The sequence below is a fragment of the Epinephelus lanceolatus genome, chromosome 6 (genome assembly GCF_041903045.1).
Source record: "Epinephelus lanceolatus isolate andai-2023 chromosome 6, ASM4190304v1, whole genome shotgun sequence".
Taxonomy (NCBI): Eukaryota; Metazoa; Chordata; class Actinopteri; order Perciformes; family Serranidae; genus Epinephelus; species Epinephelus lanceolatus.
Genome location: NC_135739.1, coordinates 27,298,093 through 27,316,583, shown reverse-complemented (window position 1 = coordinate 27,316,583; position 18,491 = coordinate 27,298,093). Strand labels below are relative to the sequence as shown.

General features: G+C 39.9%; 1 protein-coding gene across 1 annotated transcript in view; it reads right to left on the bottom strand.

The window, feature by feature from the left end:
• The window catches only part of LOC117254283 (E3 ubiquitin-protein ligase rnf213-alpha-like), a 56,166-nt gene extending 41,641 nt beyond the window's left edge, over positions 1-14,525 (bottom strand). The window contains exons 1-16 of the mRNA XM_033622451.2: positions 14,423-14,525; positions 13,691-13,797; positions 13,146-13,264; positions 7,133-7,867; positions 6,758-6,954; positions 6,429-6,578; positions 5,995-6,194; positions 5,542-5,804; positions 5,132-5,385; positions 4,136-4,342; positions 3,547-3,739; positions 2,957-3,012; positions 2,700-2,859; positions 924-1,055; positions 678-776; positions 462-584 (exon numbers count right to left, since the gene is read on the bottom strand). Coding sequence (XP_033478342.2) covers positions 462-584; positions 678-776; positions 924-1,055; positions 2,700-2,859; positions 2,957-3,012; positions 3,547-3,739; positions 4,136-4,342; positions 5,132-5,385; positions 5,542-5,804; positions 5,995-6,194; positions 6,429-6,578; positions 6,758-6,954; positions 7,133-7,867; positions 13,146-13,264; positions 13,691-13,797; positions 14,423-14,502 — 3,075 coding nt within the window. The 5' untranslated portion in view covers positions 14,503-14,525. The remainder of the gene's footprint in view (positions 1-461; positions 585-677; positions 777-923; positions 1,056-2,699; positions 2,860-2,956; positions 3,013-3,546; positions 3,740-4,135; positions 4,343-5,131; positions 5,386-5,541; positions 5,805-5,994; positions 6,195-6,428; positions 6,579-6,757; positions 6,955-7,132; positions 7,868-13,145; positions 13,265-13,690; positions 13,798-14,422) is intronic.
• Positions 14,526-18,491: the final 3,966 nt, after the last annotated feature.

Sequence of the window (18,491 nt, the reverse complement as noted above, 5' to 3'; positions counted from 1 at the left end):
CAGTTGTGGTCCATTTCAATAATTTAGCTTACATTTAATACACAAGGAGACTGCATCGAACTGCACCTCCCTAACAAGCGTCTGTCAGGTTATGGATTGACAACTTGTTGAAAGCTATTGGTTGCATAGCAACAAATGGTGCCGCACAAGTGTCCTGAAAATTACATTTTATCATCAGCGCTAATGGCTAAAGTCAGCGATTTTGGTGAACAAATCACAGCTGCACTTTTCCTGTACAGCTCTCAATCATATGCTGGCTTCCTAAACTGGCACTTAGTCATCAAAAGTTTGGGCACCACTTATCTACACAATCTCTCACTGCTTATAGAAGGAGTTACAATTATATAATAATAAACACAAAAAAGAGATATCCTTAAGCACTTACATTTACATTATATGATATTACAAAGCATTCATTAACTGCTTATTCACCACCTCAAATCCCAAAGCAGAAATCATACCTGACAAACAGCTGCAACTGCCTCCAATGCACATTTCTCCATTGTGTTGCATAACAGTGGACTTGTCTTGCTCAGTTCTTCCATCTTGTTTGAGTATATTCCAATTTGATTCACTGGTTGTTCCTAGCACAGAAGCACACATGTTCAGTTTTGTTTCTCAAGTGCACATGTAAAGATCTGTACAGCATATAAACACAAACACAACTTCAGTCTTACTTGTTTTAGTTTTCCTTCAAACTCTTCCATGAAGGTTCTTCTCCAGAATGAAGTGTGTTCCTTGTGACTGAAGGATATTGAGAGTAACTTCTCCCATACCTTGAAAGAGAGACATTGATTTTAATATGTCAGCTCTGTCACAAGTACTTTATACAACATCAAATGGCTATCACACTGGAAAAAGACTATTTCAAGGTAAAACCATAACAGAGAACAACGTATACATTATAATATTTTTGGGCTCACCTTGATTTCATCAAGTACAGCAAAGGAACACCTCCAATCATTGAGCAGTTTGTTTTTGAAGGTTTTTCTCCGCCATTCCCTCACTGTCTCCAGTGTCTCCCCTATTGACTCTTCATGAATTCTCTCTCTTGCCTGGAACAGCAGTTCAAAGTTACAGTGGATGTCTCTATCTTTTGAATTTATTTTACATGATCCAAAAACTCTGCTTGCATTTATGCATTAAATTTAGCTAGTCATTACTTTAAGCTTTGCTGTGTACCTTGCTTTAAATGATGAACAACAAATTAACAAACAAACGTGAGACTTCTTTTAAACACATGAAAGTGTAGCTACATATCCCAAAACTGGTGGTCACAGTATAAAACCAAGTCAGTTTAACTTCAGGGATATCAGTCTATCCATTTAGGAAGCACAAGTGATTGTGAATCAGGTTCATCTGCTTTGGTGCAAATGAAAGTGACAACAGGTGCAATGGAGAGGCAAAACCAAGTTGTGTGTGTTGTGTTTTTACATGTGGTGGCCACAGACAGTTGCTCTCTCCTTATCCTTCCTGACTGATTCTGCTCTACTTTTGTGTTCTGCTAGTGTCCTTGTCACCGCTGGTAGCATGAGGCGGTACCTGCAGCCTATTCGGGTTGCACTGGTGATACAGCACAGTCTCAAGAGCATGGAGGAGATACCAGGAGACTAGCCATTACACAAGGAGAGCTGGACTGGGCCATAGAAGGGCATCAACCCAGCAGCAGGACAGGTATCTGCTCCTCTGTGCAAGGAGGAACAGGAGGAGCACTGCTGGGTCAGTGATGGTGTGGGAAGGCATAACCTTGGAGGGTCACACAGACGTCGATGTCATAGCTGACAGTACCCTGACTGCTTTTAGGTATGGAGATGAAATCCTCACAGCGATTGTCAGACCTTATGCTGGTGCAGTGGGCCCTGGGTTCCTCCTGGTGCAGTGGGCCCTGGGTTCCTCCTGGTGCCGTGGGCCCTGGGTTCTTCCTGGTGCAGTGGGCCCTGGGTTCCTCCTGGTGCAGCGGGCCCTGGCTTCCACCTGGTGCAGTGGGCCCTGGCTTCCTCCTGGTGCAGGGGGCCCTGGGTTCCTCCTGGTGCAGGACAATGCCTTGCCTCATGTGGCCAGAGTGTGTAGGCAGTTCCTGGATGATGAAGGCATTGATGCCACTGACTGGCCCTCTCATTCTCCTGACCTAAATACAATTGAGCACCTGTGTTTTGGTGCATCTGACGCCACCAGGACCATCACAGACTGTCCAGGAGCTCAGTGAAGTCCTAATCCAGGTCTGTGAGGAGATGCCCAAGGACACCATCTGCCGATTCATCAGGAGCATGCCCAGACCTTGTTTGGAATGCATACAGGCACGTGGGAGCCATACACACTACTGAGTCACATTATGAGTTGCAGTGATAAAACGTATGCAAGTTGGATCAGCCTGTGATTCTAATATTTACTTTGATTTTTGTTGTGATTTTAAATTCAGCCCCCTTTGTTGATTTTGGTTTCCACTGACTGTTGTCATGTGATTTTGTTCAAATTACACAATGTACATCAATAAAACCTTTCAACTTGAATGCTTCATTTATCAAGATCTGTTTTTGAGCAGTGTAATTAGTAATCCATATTGAGTTGAATCTTTTTTCTCTGTGCAAAATAAAGAAGCTGTTGCTGTTAACTGCTTCAGGCATTTTCAGCCTTGACTTTGGCTAAGTATGGACACAATAAAGTGTGGCCTGTCAAACAGACTGACAGATGAGTCTCACCTGGGAATTGGTGTGGTCATATGCCTTGGTAATGAGACAGACCAGATCAAGGAAGTAAACAGGAACATCACAGCGACCTGGATCTGTTGTGTGACAGCAGATAGAACCAAGAAGCCTTGCTGCAGTTTTCAGGCAACACTCTCCATGTTTATCATCAAAACTATGGAGAAAAGTATTTGATTATTGTTGTGCATTGTTGCTGAAATTCCTAGGCATTACTGCAGAGATAGTGTATTACTGTACTAATGATTTTTTACCCTTTACTGCGATGGCTTTCTCTGTCGATAAGACATCGTGCCAGGTCTTCCAAAGCCTGTAACACATAATATGAAGATATAGCAAGACATGCAATAACTGGGTCAGTGGAACAAGTTGTAAAACTGACATCATCATCATCTCTCAAGTTGATACTGCAAGTTTGTTAGTAAACATTTGCGTATCCAGTAGTTAGCTCTCTTAGCTCTGTTTTTGGTCTCTTACAAATCTTGAAGGAAATGTGTTACAGTTCTCTATAATGTTACCCAGCCAGTATCTAACTGTGTCTGCCTGTTGTCTGGTGCTGAGGAGGTTATCCACAGTGGGTTTTGAGTGTTATTTTCTACTGAATGTAAGCAGTGAGAGTGAACCAAATCAGTAAAATTGCAAGTAAGACACTTAAACAACAGGTTTAAACTTGATATAAAGCTTCATAAAGCCGAGGGGAGCTGATTTAGGTGATAATTCTCTGAAGGTTAATCACCATGAGTGACCCCTTTCATATTGTTGCATTGTTTTTACACTCATTTGATGCCATCAATTTATTGTTATTATAAAAATATGATCTTATAGCCAATTTAAGGATACATACCATGTAGTTGGAGTGATTGATCCCAGATTTGATACTGAACTGTATGTAATGAAGAATGTCTAGGAGCTCCACGCGCACGCTGGACATGAAACTTTTTAGCTCATCCACATTCAGCAAAGACATCCAGGAGTGCACAAGAAGACGATCAATGTCTGCCAGGTACGCATGCTCTTTCATGGTCCAGATCACATTCCTTGGGGGTGCCAGGTGGTGAGGTTAAGAAAAAGAAAATCAGAATATTCCACAAATAATACATATCACAATCTGGGCTGCTCTAATAGCAAATCAAGGAGCCCCAACAGGCCAACAGAAGAACATTTACTCACTTATATTAGGTTTCTTTAGGGAATATGTGGGATAAGCAATGACATACATTTCAATCTTAATGATACAAAGCTGGCTATTGCGTGAAGAAGTTTGGGTTTAGGAAATATATGAGGACAAAACATTTGGGTTTGGAATTTCAGAATATTTAAGTGATGTGCAAGATTGTTTTTTATGATTTTTTTGTTTAAAGACTTTTCCAGATATTTCAAAAGGTTCTTTAGGCCTTCATGTGATAAAGTTTTTGTAGGAGAAAAACACATACCTAAGATAAGGATCCCTGTTTGAATGTGCTCTGTTGCTCCCACTCAAACCTGTCCAGGATTCAAACTCTGGATTCAGTTTGGGTGGAACTGGCCCAAATGGTTTGCTTTCTCCTCTCAGTAGGTGAATCAGAGGGATGACCAAGACCCACTTCTCAATATGGCGTTGTCTAGCATTGTTGCACAACATCTCAACAGCATCTGCAACACTTGAAGTCAATAACAAGTTAATGTTTAGTTTCATTATATTTACAGTGGAAAAAAAGAATTCAACATTTGAAAGTTCAGCATCTACATTAAAGTGCCAAAACAACAGAAAAACACTGGCATCTCCTCCTCTTCCGGCTCTTTGATTTAATAGCACTGTTACTGGTAATTAATACATTTCTGCCATCACCTGTTAAAGGGACAGTTCAGTTATTTTTAAGTTGGTTTGTATAGGGTATTTATCCATAGACAGTATAATACATACAATTGATGTCAGTCAGCATGTTCCACATGGAAGCTAAGGAATCTACCCACAGAGGATACACACATACACAAATATGCTACAAAATTAACCATCTATAGTGGCCACCATCAGCTTGGGCGGTCACCTGGTGGAGAGCTGCACTCTACCGAGTGCACTTTTCTAATTTTCCCTGTCTTGTTTTTGACTACTCTATACAAATAAATAAACAAACCTGAAGTTTACGCCAAGTTGAATTTTGGATCATGTATGAGAACAGCTAACAGGGTCCCTCTGACTGATACAATTTCCTGGCCAAATAACAAAACTGACTGAACTTTTAACGTTAGAGTGAATTGCCTATGTAGTGTTCAGGGTGACAGTCACTAATGTCTTCTCTTAAAACTAAAATCTAAGGGTCTCTTGGTAATATTTTTTTCCAGTGTTTTTTTCTAAATTATGATGTGTATTGTCATCATGATAATAGTAGAAATAATAATAATAGAAACATTTGTCAATGTTATGCAAACTTAACTCACACATCAATTACCTCTTTTTATCAGTCAAAGGGCCTGCAAAGTTTTTCCAGAAAGAGAAGAAATCATGTGGTGGCATCTTCGGCAGGCAAAGAAGATCACACAAGTTGGATAGCTGATCCATCATGTCAACTTTCAGATACTTGTTGTAGATCAGCAAACGAACTACTCCTGCATGCAGAGGTAAGAGGGATTTTGTTGTTCCTTTTTGCCCTCTGGGTGTGAGATTGATGTTCTCTTTCAGAATGTGTCTGAGCAGGTTTTTCACCTAGAAAAAGTAAAGGAAGAAAGTAACAATCAATGTCTCCACTGTACTGTACTGTACTGTACTGTACTGTACTGAAAGCTCTTTTTAAATTAATTTAATTTGCCTCAGTTTTTCAGGGACCATGAGCTGTTCTAGAATAAAACACTTGAGATGTACCTGTTCTTCATTGTATGGTAATCCCCATGGTTTTATCATGCCATCATGAAGTACAGGATAGCTGTATGTATGAAAGAACTGGCGGAGCAGTAAAAAGAAGTTGTCCACATTTGGTTCAGTCCAAATTGTAAGAAGGTCAAAGATCATATCCAGCATCACCCTGCCAGCTTCATCTCTCCCTTTCATCACAATGTCTTTGGTCGAACGCCAGAAACCCTTCTTCAGCTCAGGATAGATGACATCATCATACTGGTGCCACTCCCCTTGAAAGTCCAACAGATCAAAATTAATAGGGGAATTTTATGTGCTACAGAACAGAGCCTTCAACCAAATCAAACCATATAATGGTAGACAATCTATGTGTTGTAAGACTGTGTCTCTACAAGACCTCAAAGGTATCCTTTGAGACATTTCTGTGCTGCAATTTCTTGTAAATTATCAGTCAAAACTTACCTTCATGTGTTAAAAACTCCTGCCTGATCGCCAGGCACCTGTTGATTAGATAATTTCCATCTTTCTGGTAGATTGTCTCATACATGAGGTGATTTTCACTGTGCTTGTAAATTACATATTTGTAGGGTATGTTCTCATGAACGATATTCTTGGGAATCATGATTTGTCCTTCAACGAGATAGCTCTTGTCTCCTAAAGGCCTGTGAAACACAGCAGTGATTATGAGTGATAGGACAGGCAAAGATGTGACAAACTCATAATTTCAGAGAAGACAATCCACTGGATAATAGTGGCTATACTGCTAGGTGGTGAAGAAAACTAAAAGAAAAACATGCACATCATCACAGTCTGATTTTATTATTTCTAGGTGGAGCAATGACAAAACAGTTGTTCTGGTATGATTATAAAGAATATGTTTTTAAAAGTAGACATACCTAGAGAAGGACATTTGCATGCCATGTTTATCCCATCCTCCAAACAATTTTTCAGACCTTAAGAAAATCATATCCTTCTCTGGATCCAAATGAAAATCTTTGGAAGTGACAGCATGGAAGCACACAGGCATATAGTCACTGCTCAGTAAACTGAAAAAGAAAAACAAGTAGATAGAAGTTAACATACATCATATTTTCTTTAAAAAATCAAAACCACATTATCAAAATATTTTGTAGTGGATAACATACTGGATTAGAAAAACCTGACTAAATTATAGCGATTAAATTAGATTCGGTTTTTGTAACTCTAAAACTTATTATAAACGTACATTTGTGTAGCCTGAAGTTCGGTAGATGTTTCTGAGATATTTGCTGCCACTAAAGGACCGGCCTTCTCATCAGTCCAACCGGAAGGGCTGGAGGGCACTGGTGGCCTGTGGATATTTACATCTCTGCTGCCTGGCTGTTGCTCCTGTCTCTCTGCCAAGCGTGTGCTTGTTTTCTCATCTGATTTGGTGTCAACAGCCTGTGAGGAATAATCAAGATTTGAAGATTACACAAATGTAAAACAACAAGTTCCTGAAGTCCTGCAAGACAGAAAGAATCAGCTGTGTAGATCATGCCTGTCAACTCTCACAATTTACTTGTGAAACTCAAACTGTATTGTCTTTGCTATTTATAAAAATCTTGACGATATAAACTACCTCAGTGTTTTGGTAGGTTTCCTTTGTTGCTGGATGGGGATCAGCAGAATACTCAGACTTTTTGGTGTTTGGGTCGACTGTGTAACATCTCTTATCTCTGGCTTCTTGGTCTTCTTTGGTGTCGGTTTGCTTAGCAAATGTAAGCTGTTCAGTGTTAGGCTGATTTTCATTATCAGAGAGATTTTGTGTCTCCTGAGATATTGTCTCATCCTTATTTGGTACAGAGGCAGACCGATTTACTATCAAATCACATTCTTGAGGGATTTGCTCAGATCTTTCAGGTGCAGTGGAACCTGTTTCTTTAGCTGATGTTAGAGATGACAGTGGCCCAGATTGAGTGTTACTCGGCTTGTCAGCAGGAATTTGAACTGCATCAGGTCTGTCCTCTGTACTGTTATCTGATGAGACCTCTGTTTGTTGCTCTGTTAGTTTATCACTGACAGGTGTCAGGCAGGGCGGGCCGGCGGAAACAGCCAGGTTGGATCCAGGCGCCGCCTCACTGCATGGCTGAGAGTCTCTTTCAGGAGCTGTGGCAGAAAGCCTCTCTTCCTCTGTACGAGTCTCAGGGACTTGTGTCCTCTTGGTAGTGACAGATTCACCATCTGAGACTGTCTGGCTGGGGGATGAGGGTGTGGCTCCTTTTTCCAGAGTATCTGGGCTGGCAGTGTTATCTGATGACTCCTGTGTTGTAGCACCACCTCTGGCTGCCTCTAAGTCATCACTGACTGGCTGCACCTAAAAGACTCGAAAAAGTTAGCATGGCAAGTTGGCAGACATCAGTTTCAGACTTACAGACCTATCTCTAAGAGGCAGGTATTACCTCATTATTTGAATGGTTGATGTGTGAAGCCAGTGAACCACATTTTTTTCAGAAAATATATTAAGATAAAAAAGTAAGGCAGTGCCATGTTTTTTAATCATTTATAACCATGTGAAACTGAAATGTTAGTAGTAGCTGTTAGATCGGTCTGAACTTGCAGGTCGAACTTGGTCTACTTGGCAAACTAGGTCACTATAATAACTTAATGTGACTGACTTCATTTCAGTAAAGGTCCAGTGTTTGAAATTTAGGGGGATAAACTTGGAGAAACTGAATATAATAAGTATATTTTCTTTAGTGTATATTCACCTGAATATAAGAATCAGTGGGTGAGTTTAAGTACTGCAGCTACCCTTAAAAATTACGTACTGCTGCATGCAGTATGCACACAATCTGGACATAAGACTTCCTCATGACGTTATGCCTTGAACTTTGACCCTCTGACTCATATATCTGTTACCATGGAGATAAAACAAAATGTTGTTCACTAAGCTCGCCAGAGAGTTCAACCCAGATGGCACTGATGTTGTTATTTTGCAACATGTAATAACAGCATACATTGTAGATTCTAACATATTATATACACAATAGTAAAATTACAAAGGTTACACATTTCTCTGTCACTGTTATTTAATACTTAGGCCCTTATGTTGTTGGCTATATTTATAATTATTTTATTCAAGTAAACATTTAATATTCCTATTGCTGCATTCCAGGCAAGTTTCTGAGCCCGTAAGTCGCCACTTCAAGTCACGACTCATGACTTCATAACGTTCCAGGCAAGTCACACCAAACTGTCAAACCAACATGGCGGACCGTGCAGGGTTTATGTTTGTTTACGATCACTTCTATCGCCAAAGGTGCCGGTTCCTTGCTCATTTGAGCGAAACGGAGAAGGAGAAACGGTGCATAAGGTCACAGATGCTATTATACTTTTTATTTGATGTTATCTGTGTGTTTGGAAATGTATCGATTTATTCTTGCACTGGAAACTAGCTGTTAGAGCGGCTGCCAATAATGCGTTAACATTAGCAGATTTAACGTTAACGTTAGAGCAATACCTTGCTATAATACACCATGGGGGCTGCCACTGTTGTTTAGAGGGCTGTGTGACTTCAGAGAGCGTAACTGGGAGTACATCGATCTGGTAAGAGTTCACGGGTGGTAAGTTATGGGTTTGACTGCCATTCCAGTGCACTCTCATGGGGAGAAGGTTGTAAAAACACGGGTTACGGGTTGCCTGGAACGCGCCATATCATTGCGACTTCTAACAGTCAATGTGATGTATCTTTCGCTACACAGAGGATTGTGTGTCAGAATACCCAGAGAAGTATGCTAGCTTGCATAATGCAAAATTGGACCGGATGTAGTAGAACATCGTGGTATTTTGCAGCAGGTTAAAAACATGAGCGGAAATAATTTATGTAATTCTTATTTTTTTGTGGTATGTGTTCCATTATATTATTTAGTAATTTTACCAAAATCCCTCACTTCTTCTGTTGTTTCAAAGTTAGTCTTCTTGGGAGTGGGAGTACTGTATTTGTTAGTGTGACTGCGCCGTCTGCTGACTATGAGTAGATGTACCACGCTACTTCTCTTCTTTTACTTCTGGCCTCTCGTCTTCTCCTGGTTTTGATTTAAGTGCACAGAGCAGCTTATCAACACATGATATAACCAGGGTAGATGATTTGAGTAGGTTTTCTGTTGGGCATTTTACCTGTGAAGTGAGTTTTGAGAGATTGAGTGAACTAGCTAACCACATTGTTCCTGTGTGTGCTAGCCATTTTATCTTCACATGGCATACACGTTTAAGCTTATCTTTTTCTCGTGTCAGGCCTCTTGTTGTGAAGATAGAATACACATGACAGCGTTTTGCTCTCTGTGGACTCAAAACAGGTAGCCCTATGTGTGTTTGTGTTGTACTCTCATTACCATGTTCCGCAAATATATTATTTATTCCAGAGTTTCTATATTAAGTGACTGTGATGCAGAGTAGTTTTCATGACAACTGGTTTGCTTGATGTCAAACATGTCAAGGTCATTTATTAACTAATGGTGTAAATCAGAACATCTGTTATTCAGGCTCCATTTTATTTTTTTTTGTATTTAATGTACATGTTTTGTGTTAGTTTCAAGTTGTTAGTCAGTCTGCAATGAACTTGGCTGCTAGAGGCGTGTTGTTGTGAAGACTGAATATGCATGACAGCATTTTGCTCTCTGTGGACTCATAACAGGAATAAACCTGAGTTTGACAAGATATGTCAATGTTCAGCATTTGATTGTGCACCAGAACACAATGCAGTGTGGCCAGCATCTGCAGACCGTTCCAGCTGCACATTTGACATACTATGTATTAGGACATACTACAACTTTTTTGGGCATACAATATAGTATAGTATCGTAATGCAGAGATTGTGTATTCTTTACCTTAGAATGAGCTGTTTGAGATTGCCTGGCTGCTGCAAGGCTTTAGCTCTGGAGATTGGTGGTGTAACGTTACCTGTGAATGCTGTACCCCAGTGCCCACAGAAGAGGAATGCCTCTGTTGCAAGGAATGGGTACCGGTTGCAGCCTTAGCTAAATGGTAAACAACAAACATGGCACCACACCGGTAAGGTAAGACAACACGTTTACATGTCGTTTTCTACATGTTCTCTGATATTTATCCTAACGATATGAGGCGGTCTTTGTGGAGAAAAAGCTTGTTTAGTGGACTAACTTTGCACTTGAAAGGATGCCCGTTCAATTATGTTTTAACAGGTCTGATGCTACGGCTGTATCTAGGCTAACGGCTAACATGCTAACTATTATTTCTATGTCACTAGTGACTTGAAACAAATTTAGGACGATAGGAGACGGGTTGAAATAAACCGAAATTTCCCTTTAAATATAGGCCTCTACCAAACAGTTGATATGTCACTTCATGGTAATGGTAAAATAGAAAGAAAAATTCACAAATCATGTACTGTTATAATGCCTACAGTATGGACATATGTCAATTTCTAATCCCTGGAAGTAGTAGTATTAGCTGTACTATTATTACTGTATCTCCACATATTTCTTCTAGATATTTATCATTACTGTACTTTGAAAACCTCTCAGAAATGGAAAAAAAATCATATTGATAGAATTCTTTTCATCAAATATGTAATGGAGTAACATAAATGTATGGTATTAACAGCTGTGAATATTCATCCTTTTTTATTTGATAAAAAAATGTTAATTTATTATTTTAGCATCACTGCATTAACCATAAAATGCCAACTCAACCATTTGGTTCAGCATGGCTTTAGACAGTAAAAAAAATCATACTTATAAAATTATTTCACCATAATAAAAACATTAAATGTGTCATTTAACAACAATGAATGATCGGAAGATTTTTTAATTTCTTAGCAAATAGCTTTATTAGCTTTACCATTAACAGACAAATGAAAAGTTTGGTATAGCATGTTTTTAAAAAAATGTTTGACTCTTATTAGCTTTTATTCATTTATTTATTCATTGTATGAAGTTACATAAATCTGTTCAGTAAGACCTCTGAATCTATAACATGCTGAATAAATCTGCCTACCTTTGAAAATCCCACCACACACAGACCATATCTAGAGTGACTTTCTTTGTACCTTCCTGCAGGAGGCAGACTGCAAAGGCATACTATTAAAAGAGACTGCGACATTTAGTGGATTTTTTTTAGCATGACATACTTCAACTGAATCGTAGATATGGTTTAATCAGGTTGAAAAATTAAATTCAACACATTTTTTTTATTAAGATACAGTGATTCAGGGTTTAACCACCTGACAGGCACATCTGTGATCCTCCTTGATTTTGGGGCCATGATGGGGCCTCCAACAAGCCAAAGTGTCACCTTAGGCTGAAGCCCTTTTGAGTCCCAAGTTGCCAACCCAGTCTCACTCTGAAGATGTTGAAATCTGTTGCTTGGGCAGTGACTTGCAGTGTCAGACACTGATGAAAAAAGCTGGCCTTTAACATTGGCATGACACACAACCGGTTGCCATTATAGTTGAACGCAATCAGCGGCGTGATAAGAATGAAAATCAATGTGGCGAAAGACTGAGGGTAGTAGGTGGGAGGGGTGGTGGATGGGCCCAGCAAACACTGACCTTCACCTGGGAGAGAGGTGTTCACATCCCACAAGATTATAAAGCCAAACCCTGTTAGTTTTTCCTAAACCCAACCACATGTGTTAGTTGTTGGAGGAAGAAAAATGTCAATTCGCATTGTTTTACTGAAGTAGTGCTTTTATTTTGAAAGAGACTGTATGTAAACTGTAAATTTCCTGTGAAAATGGAAGTGTAGTTTCAAAGAATACAATGCATGTCACAGGCAGAGCTTGACACTGCATCCCAGAACGTCAGCATACAACGCACCCAGGGTTGTTTCTAGATGTGGAAAGTCCACAACCAACCGTTGATATGTGGTCAGGGTCAGAGCAAGAATGTGTTGAAGTTATGCCGACAAAGCCCGGTAGCATTATGATACATTTGTCATATGTTTACATTAATGTTTGCATGAGTTTTTATCATACAAGCATGGCTAAAATGATGTCAGAATCCTTCAGAATTTCATATTACTCAGTCACACCAGAGCTGGAGCACTGAGCAACACTCTCTCTGTTCAGCTCTCTTTGCCAAACCAAACATATCTGCTGCTTTGTTGTAGCTGTGTTACTGCTAAATAAAAAAATAGTCAGCATAACTTCATGTGGACACATTCAGTGTTATTTGGTCAGCTAAAGTGTTTAAGGAAAAGGAAGGAAATCACAGTGGGTTAGGAAGATAAAAAGCTGCAGGCGGAAGGCTCTTACGGCAGCCATCAGGGTAGACTAACTCAAACCAACACCACAGCCCAATTCTGTCTTTACAAAACAAAGATGTTTAGTTTTTGCTGACACTGTCACAGAGATTTTAATTCAGCCATATGTTGATGACTGAGATAGTAGTTGGAGGTGGTGTTACACTGGATAATATTGTCTTGAAAGGTATTTTCCATTTGCTAATCATCAAACCTGTTCCTCCTGTTCCTGCAGTGTATGCATGTAGACAGAACGTGTTTAAATTTAACACAAGAGGAAATACAAGTTGCTTCAGACTGAAAAACAGTGCATGGACTCTTTCTCTTTCGATTTTTTTTAAAGGTTGTTGGTTAACTGTTTCTTAGCCTTGTCACCTTTATCTGGGCGGTGTTTTTCTCGTCCTCTGCAACACCTTTGGTGACCTGGTCTTGATCCTCCTTTTGGTTCTTTTCCTCAGCAGTAGCTGAGGGTGCGTCTGCTGACGGGGCCCCATCTGGATAATAATTAATGTTATATGACATATTAGTTAGATAACACAGTAAAGGTATCAGTCTTTTAAGGTAACAGGACAATAAATGACACACTTCAGCTGTAAGGCAAAACAAGCTGGGCTTTCTGCTGATAGATAAATCATACTTATGCAGCACAACAATGTTTATGGTGATGGAAAACACAGTCTATCACAGAAGACTAGTGGGTGTAAAGTCCTTTTTTTCTCATTTTCATCTTGGTTAAAAGTCCACCTGCAGCACTGTTTTATGTTTGTATATGAGGAAGCTTTCTGTGACTGTGATGACATTGATAGCACATTAGTTGTTAATACATTAACAGATGGATGTCAAAACAATCCTGCACTACTATCTATTTCACCCATTACTGACATTAGAGGGAAAAAAAAACAGTTTGTGAGAAAACTTACCTCGGCTCCTGTTTTGGGTCAAGACAGATAACTTGAAGCCACATTCAGGACAGAATTTATATGACCGATCCACCTGATTTCCACACTCAGGGCAAAACATGATGAACCTGTTCGGACACATAACATAAAGAATGGAAGCAAAAATTTTGATCTAGTTGCTGACAAGGGTGTAGGTTTCATTTCAACACAGAGGGACACATATGAAACAGGCAGTGTGGTGGGCGTATGGCAGAAAAAAACACTTCCATGCATTCTGATGACTTTTTATGCACCAATGTCTGCAAGTTTTTGTGTTTGTGTCTTTAATTTTTCCTTTTATTACCATACAGTTATAGTAGTTAGTAGTTATAGTAGATAGGCTACTATAACTGTGTGGTAATTCACCCCAATATGAAACTAGTAAAGGATTTATGTCTTCCTGTGTTATGCGTGTAGTAGCCCTTTAACAGGACTTATTTTCTCACTTTCTTCTCCTCCACCTTTTATCATTTTAACTAGAACACAGCACAAGATGGTCTGGGAAACCCTCTTAAAATTAGATAACATAAAGTCAAGACAAATCCTATGATGAATTAACAAAGAATACTCATAGCAATGCAAAGAGAGATACAAAAAAAAGCTGGTAATATGACTAATCTCAGATTTAATATTACAGACACACCACTTGAATATTCTAGTCAACAAAACTTACTCTCAAACTTGTCAGTAAAATGAACTGTTCAGATAACCTACCTTGTTTGCTCATCTTCCTTGCATGTTGGCACTAAATGTCTGAGCTGACAGCTGACGTTATATAGCCTACTGAGGCTCATGGATTTAGTTTTGCTTTCATTTACAATAAATGGGTGTGGCTACTTTGGCTTTTCCAGTCACGCTCATTAAACAATGACTTGCCACAATTTCTGCATATTGAAAGTGAAATTTTGAAAAGGCTTGTTTTGTCAGGCTATGAGAGATGTTTCATGTACTCTCATAGATGACAAAAAACAGCAGATCTTTACATCTGAGAAACTGGAACAATGGATTAGGTCACGGTCCTCATTCAAAACAGAATAATTCATTATCAGAATAATTTCTGATACTTTTTTCACCTAAAAATGCCACTGACACTTTTAATATTATTTATGCAAATATCATTAACAGAGACCACCTTTACAAAGACAACCAAACATAAAGTGCAATCTAATATATGATGCATCCAGGTGTTTCCAAGGTGGGAATGATCTCATTGATACTAGTAACTTCTACTACAAATAATAGTTCTTATGTAACTCTGTCTTTCAAATAAACATCAAACAGACAGTTTAAATGACTTACTTTCAACTGAATTCAAATTTTAAATTCTAAAAAGTTGAAAGTAATAAGTGAGAGGTTCACAAAAAATACATGTGCAAGAGAGAGAGATTTCTTGCCTGTGCTTTTATGTATGTGTTTATGCCCACTGAGCCTTAAAGCTGCCACGCCTGCTGTTAAAACAGGAATGATTTTCTGTAGCCTCAGCCAAAGTACAACACCCTTATCTGTTAACTGGTTCTCACCAATGACTTGAGGCTGGTGACCCACTTATGTGTGACTAAACATAACTGAACCATAGATAAGATCTGTTTGCTGATCCATACTCTCCCTCCTTACTCTCCCTTCAAGGGGCACTTCACCACAAAATCGAAAAATATATATTTTTCCTCATACCTGTATAACTGTTTAACAGTCTGGATTGTTTTGTTGTGAGTTGCCAGCTGTTATCTGGAGTTATCGGCCATAGAGATGTCTGCCTTCTCTTGAATATGATGGAACTAGATGGCACTTGGCTTGTGGGGCTCAAAGTTCCCAAAAAACAACACACATTTAAAAAAATCCTCAACAGCAAGGTTTCTTTCCTGAAATCGTGACCTAGTTACACAATACAATCCACAGACCTTGTTGTGAACAGTTTCATGTAAGAGCTAAGCATGCAGCTACTTATGGACGAGAGGGAGAGCGTGAGATATAAACACCAATGGCATTCTCCTCAGCTGAGCTGTAACGTTGGCTAGCTCAGTGGTGCTAGGTGAACTAATAGATGCACACTTCCTTCTGCAACATGATATGGTTGGCAGCTGTAGTTTGGTGCAAAGAAAATAGTTCCTCCATGAAACTGTTCACAACAAGGTCTGTTGATTATCTTGAGTAATTGGGTCATGATTTCTGGAAAGAGACATTGCTGTTGAGTTTTTAAAATGTATTTTTGGCACTTTGAGCACCACAAGCCGAGTGCCATCTATTTTCATTGTATTCAAGTGAAGGCAGACATCTCCACGGCCGATCTCCAACACTCGACAGCTCACACCAAAACAATGTAGACTGTGAAGTAACACTATAGGGAAGAGGAAAAATACGTTTCTGATTTTGAAGTGAACTGTCCCTTTAATCCTCTGCCTCCAGCTCAAGAGATTATTATTATGCAATTTCTATGTATTCACTCTGTGGTCTTTTCATACACTGCCATTCTCCAACTGTCCAGCAGCCGTCACTAAAGAGCTTTCCTGCCCCGGCTATCACCACCTAAAGCTGTTCCCTGTTCCCCCAGCACAGCCTAGTATTAGCACTCAGCCAGTACCTTCCCATTGCCAGCTTACTAGTTGTAGAGTGCCAACCATTACTCTATCTTGTCTGCCCTTCTCAGACCCACTGATCACCTGCCTGGCCTTAGCCTTCTTAGTACTCTGTTGTCCACATTTAAAGGGCCAGTGTGTAAAATGGGTTGAAAACAGTGACATCAGTGGTCAAATTCTAGATTGCAGGGCTCACTCGGTCACCCCTCCCGTCGGGTAAATGACGGTGGCCTCGTAGGGACAAAAAGCCTTGCGCACGAGTTTTTCAGGAGTAGGTCTATCTAGCGACGAGGTGAATATTTATTTAGAAATCTAAACCATGTTACGATATTGTAATGAATCCCTCACGAGCAGGAGACCAGAGGAGCGTTCGGGAAAAAGGCCAGTTTATTTGAGCACTCCAGAAACTCCGGTAACACTCCAGGGGGTAAAAGACTCCGTCCCAAACTCTGACTCTTCTGGCGTAACACACACACTTCATACACACATACTCGTTTACCATACCATACCACCAATCTCCAGCCCGCACACTGACTGACAGCGTAGCCTGTAAACAGAGCTCAGCTGTTTATTTAGCCTAGCAATATCTCCGGACTATAGTAGCTGCAATGGACGACTTTGAATGTGGTTTTGAAGAGTTTCTTGTAGCGGACACAGACCCAGAGCCATACCTGTTTGAGCCGGAGCATACAGATGAGGAACTCCATGTGTTTGATGCTGAGCGGGCAAGAAGAGAGGCTGAATGCACAGAATGGGATTCGGTGCTACTGCTACCATCATTGGGGAGACATATCAGGAGGAAAAGCGCCGCAGAGAGTGCATCACAAGGAGTGAAGTTGCGTCTTCTTTTCCTCGCAGATGACGGTTCGGGTTCATTCTCTCCTGTTGCGTGGTAAGTGTGGTCCATTCGCAAACTTTATAACTAAAAAAACTTTTCACTACTCTCTATGGACGAACTACTAACACTCTCTGCTGTTTCCTCCTCCTTCTTCCTTCCTTCCGCTGTCTTCGTTGGTTCATTTATACACGCGAAACACATTCTCTGGCTGGCTGGATTGACCGCTCGGGCTGCCGTACATACATGGCAGCGCAAGATGGCGACCTCTCTAAAGCAAGGCCCTTGCTATATATATATATATATATATATATATATATATATATATATATATATATATATATATAAAAGCATAATTATAAGGCTACGAAAACCAAACTCATTTTATTTTATAGCGATTATACACTTGTATAAACATATTAATGGGTAGAATATTCAGATTCAGATTCAGATTGACAATAAACCATGCCAAATATTACACACTGGCCTTTTAAGTTCCAACTCTGTGTACAGATTGTGATGCCACCTGTCCAGGTTAACCATTAAGTTTTGATATAGGACAACCACCGCTCCACCTAGCTTAGTCTTGGCATGGTGCTGGAAGCATCAGTAAGTCTAAACTGGTAGAAAAGATCACCAAGATCACACTTACGTCTGTGCTGTGTGTTACTTTACAACTTAAAGTGAAACACTGCAGAGATGTAAATGTGCAGAAATCTTTTCATCCATAAGTTTTGAAATCCATAATGCCATCACATTCATCTGTGCAGTGGAGTGTTATAAAGTAACGCTGCAACTTTATCATGATGGAGACACTTTCCACGGGGACATCCTGGACATCTTTCAGCCACCTTTTTCGGGTATCAGTCTGACAGAACTACTGCCAAGACATCATGACCTGGCTTCTGTGCTTAAACATACCCTGTGGAGTTTTTCAACAACGTTAACTCTACGGTACAGAGTTTTGATGATCAAGTCCCCGTATTGTATCTCATGCTGCACTACCTGGACACACAAGGACTCCCAAATACCCACATAGAGATGACACAATGCACATTACACATTACTTCGTTTTTTTTTTTTATCTCCAATTGTGGCTCTAAGATATTGTCTTACATTTCGTCAGATTAAAGCACAAAATTACATTTCTTGATGACTGGACTTTGAATGCTTCAGAGGAGTACTGTTGCCGAACAGAACCAGTTTAGGGCCCAGAAGACAAGGAGGAAGTGTCGACCAGAAGCGCCATACCAACCTGAGTTGCCCATGCCGTTTCATTCATCATTTCCGTAAATACTGGATTGATGTTTAAACACCAGATTGCAGGATGACATTTTCACTGTATGACAAACAAGTTCACCCAATATGTAGCTGG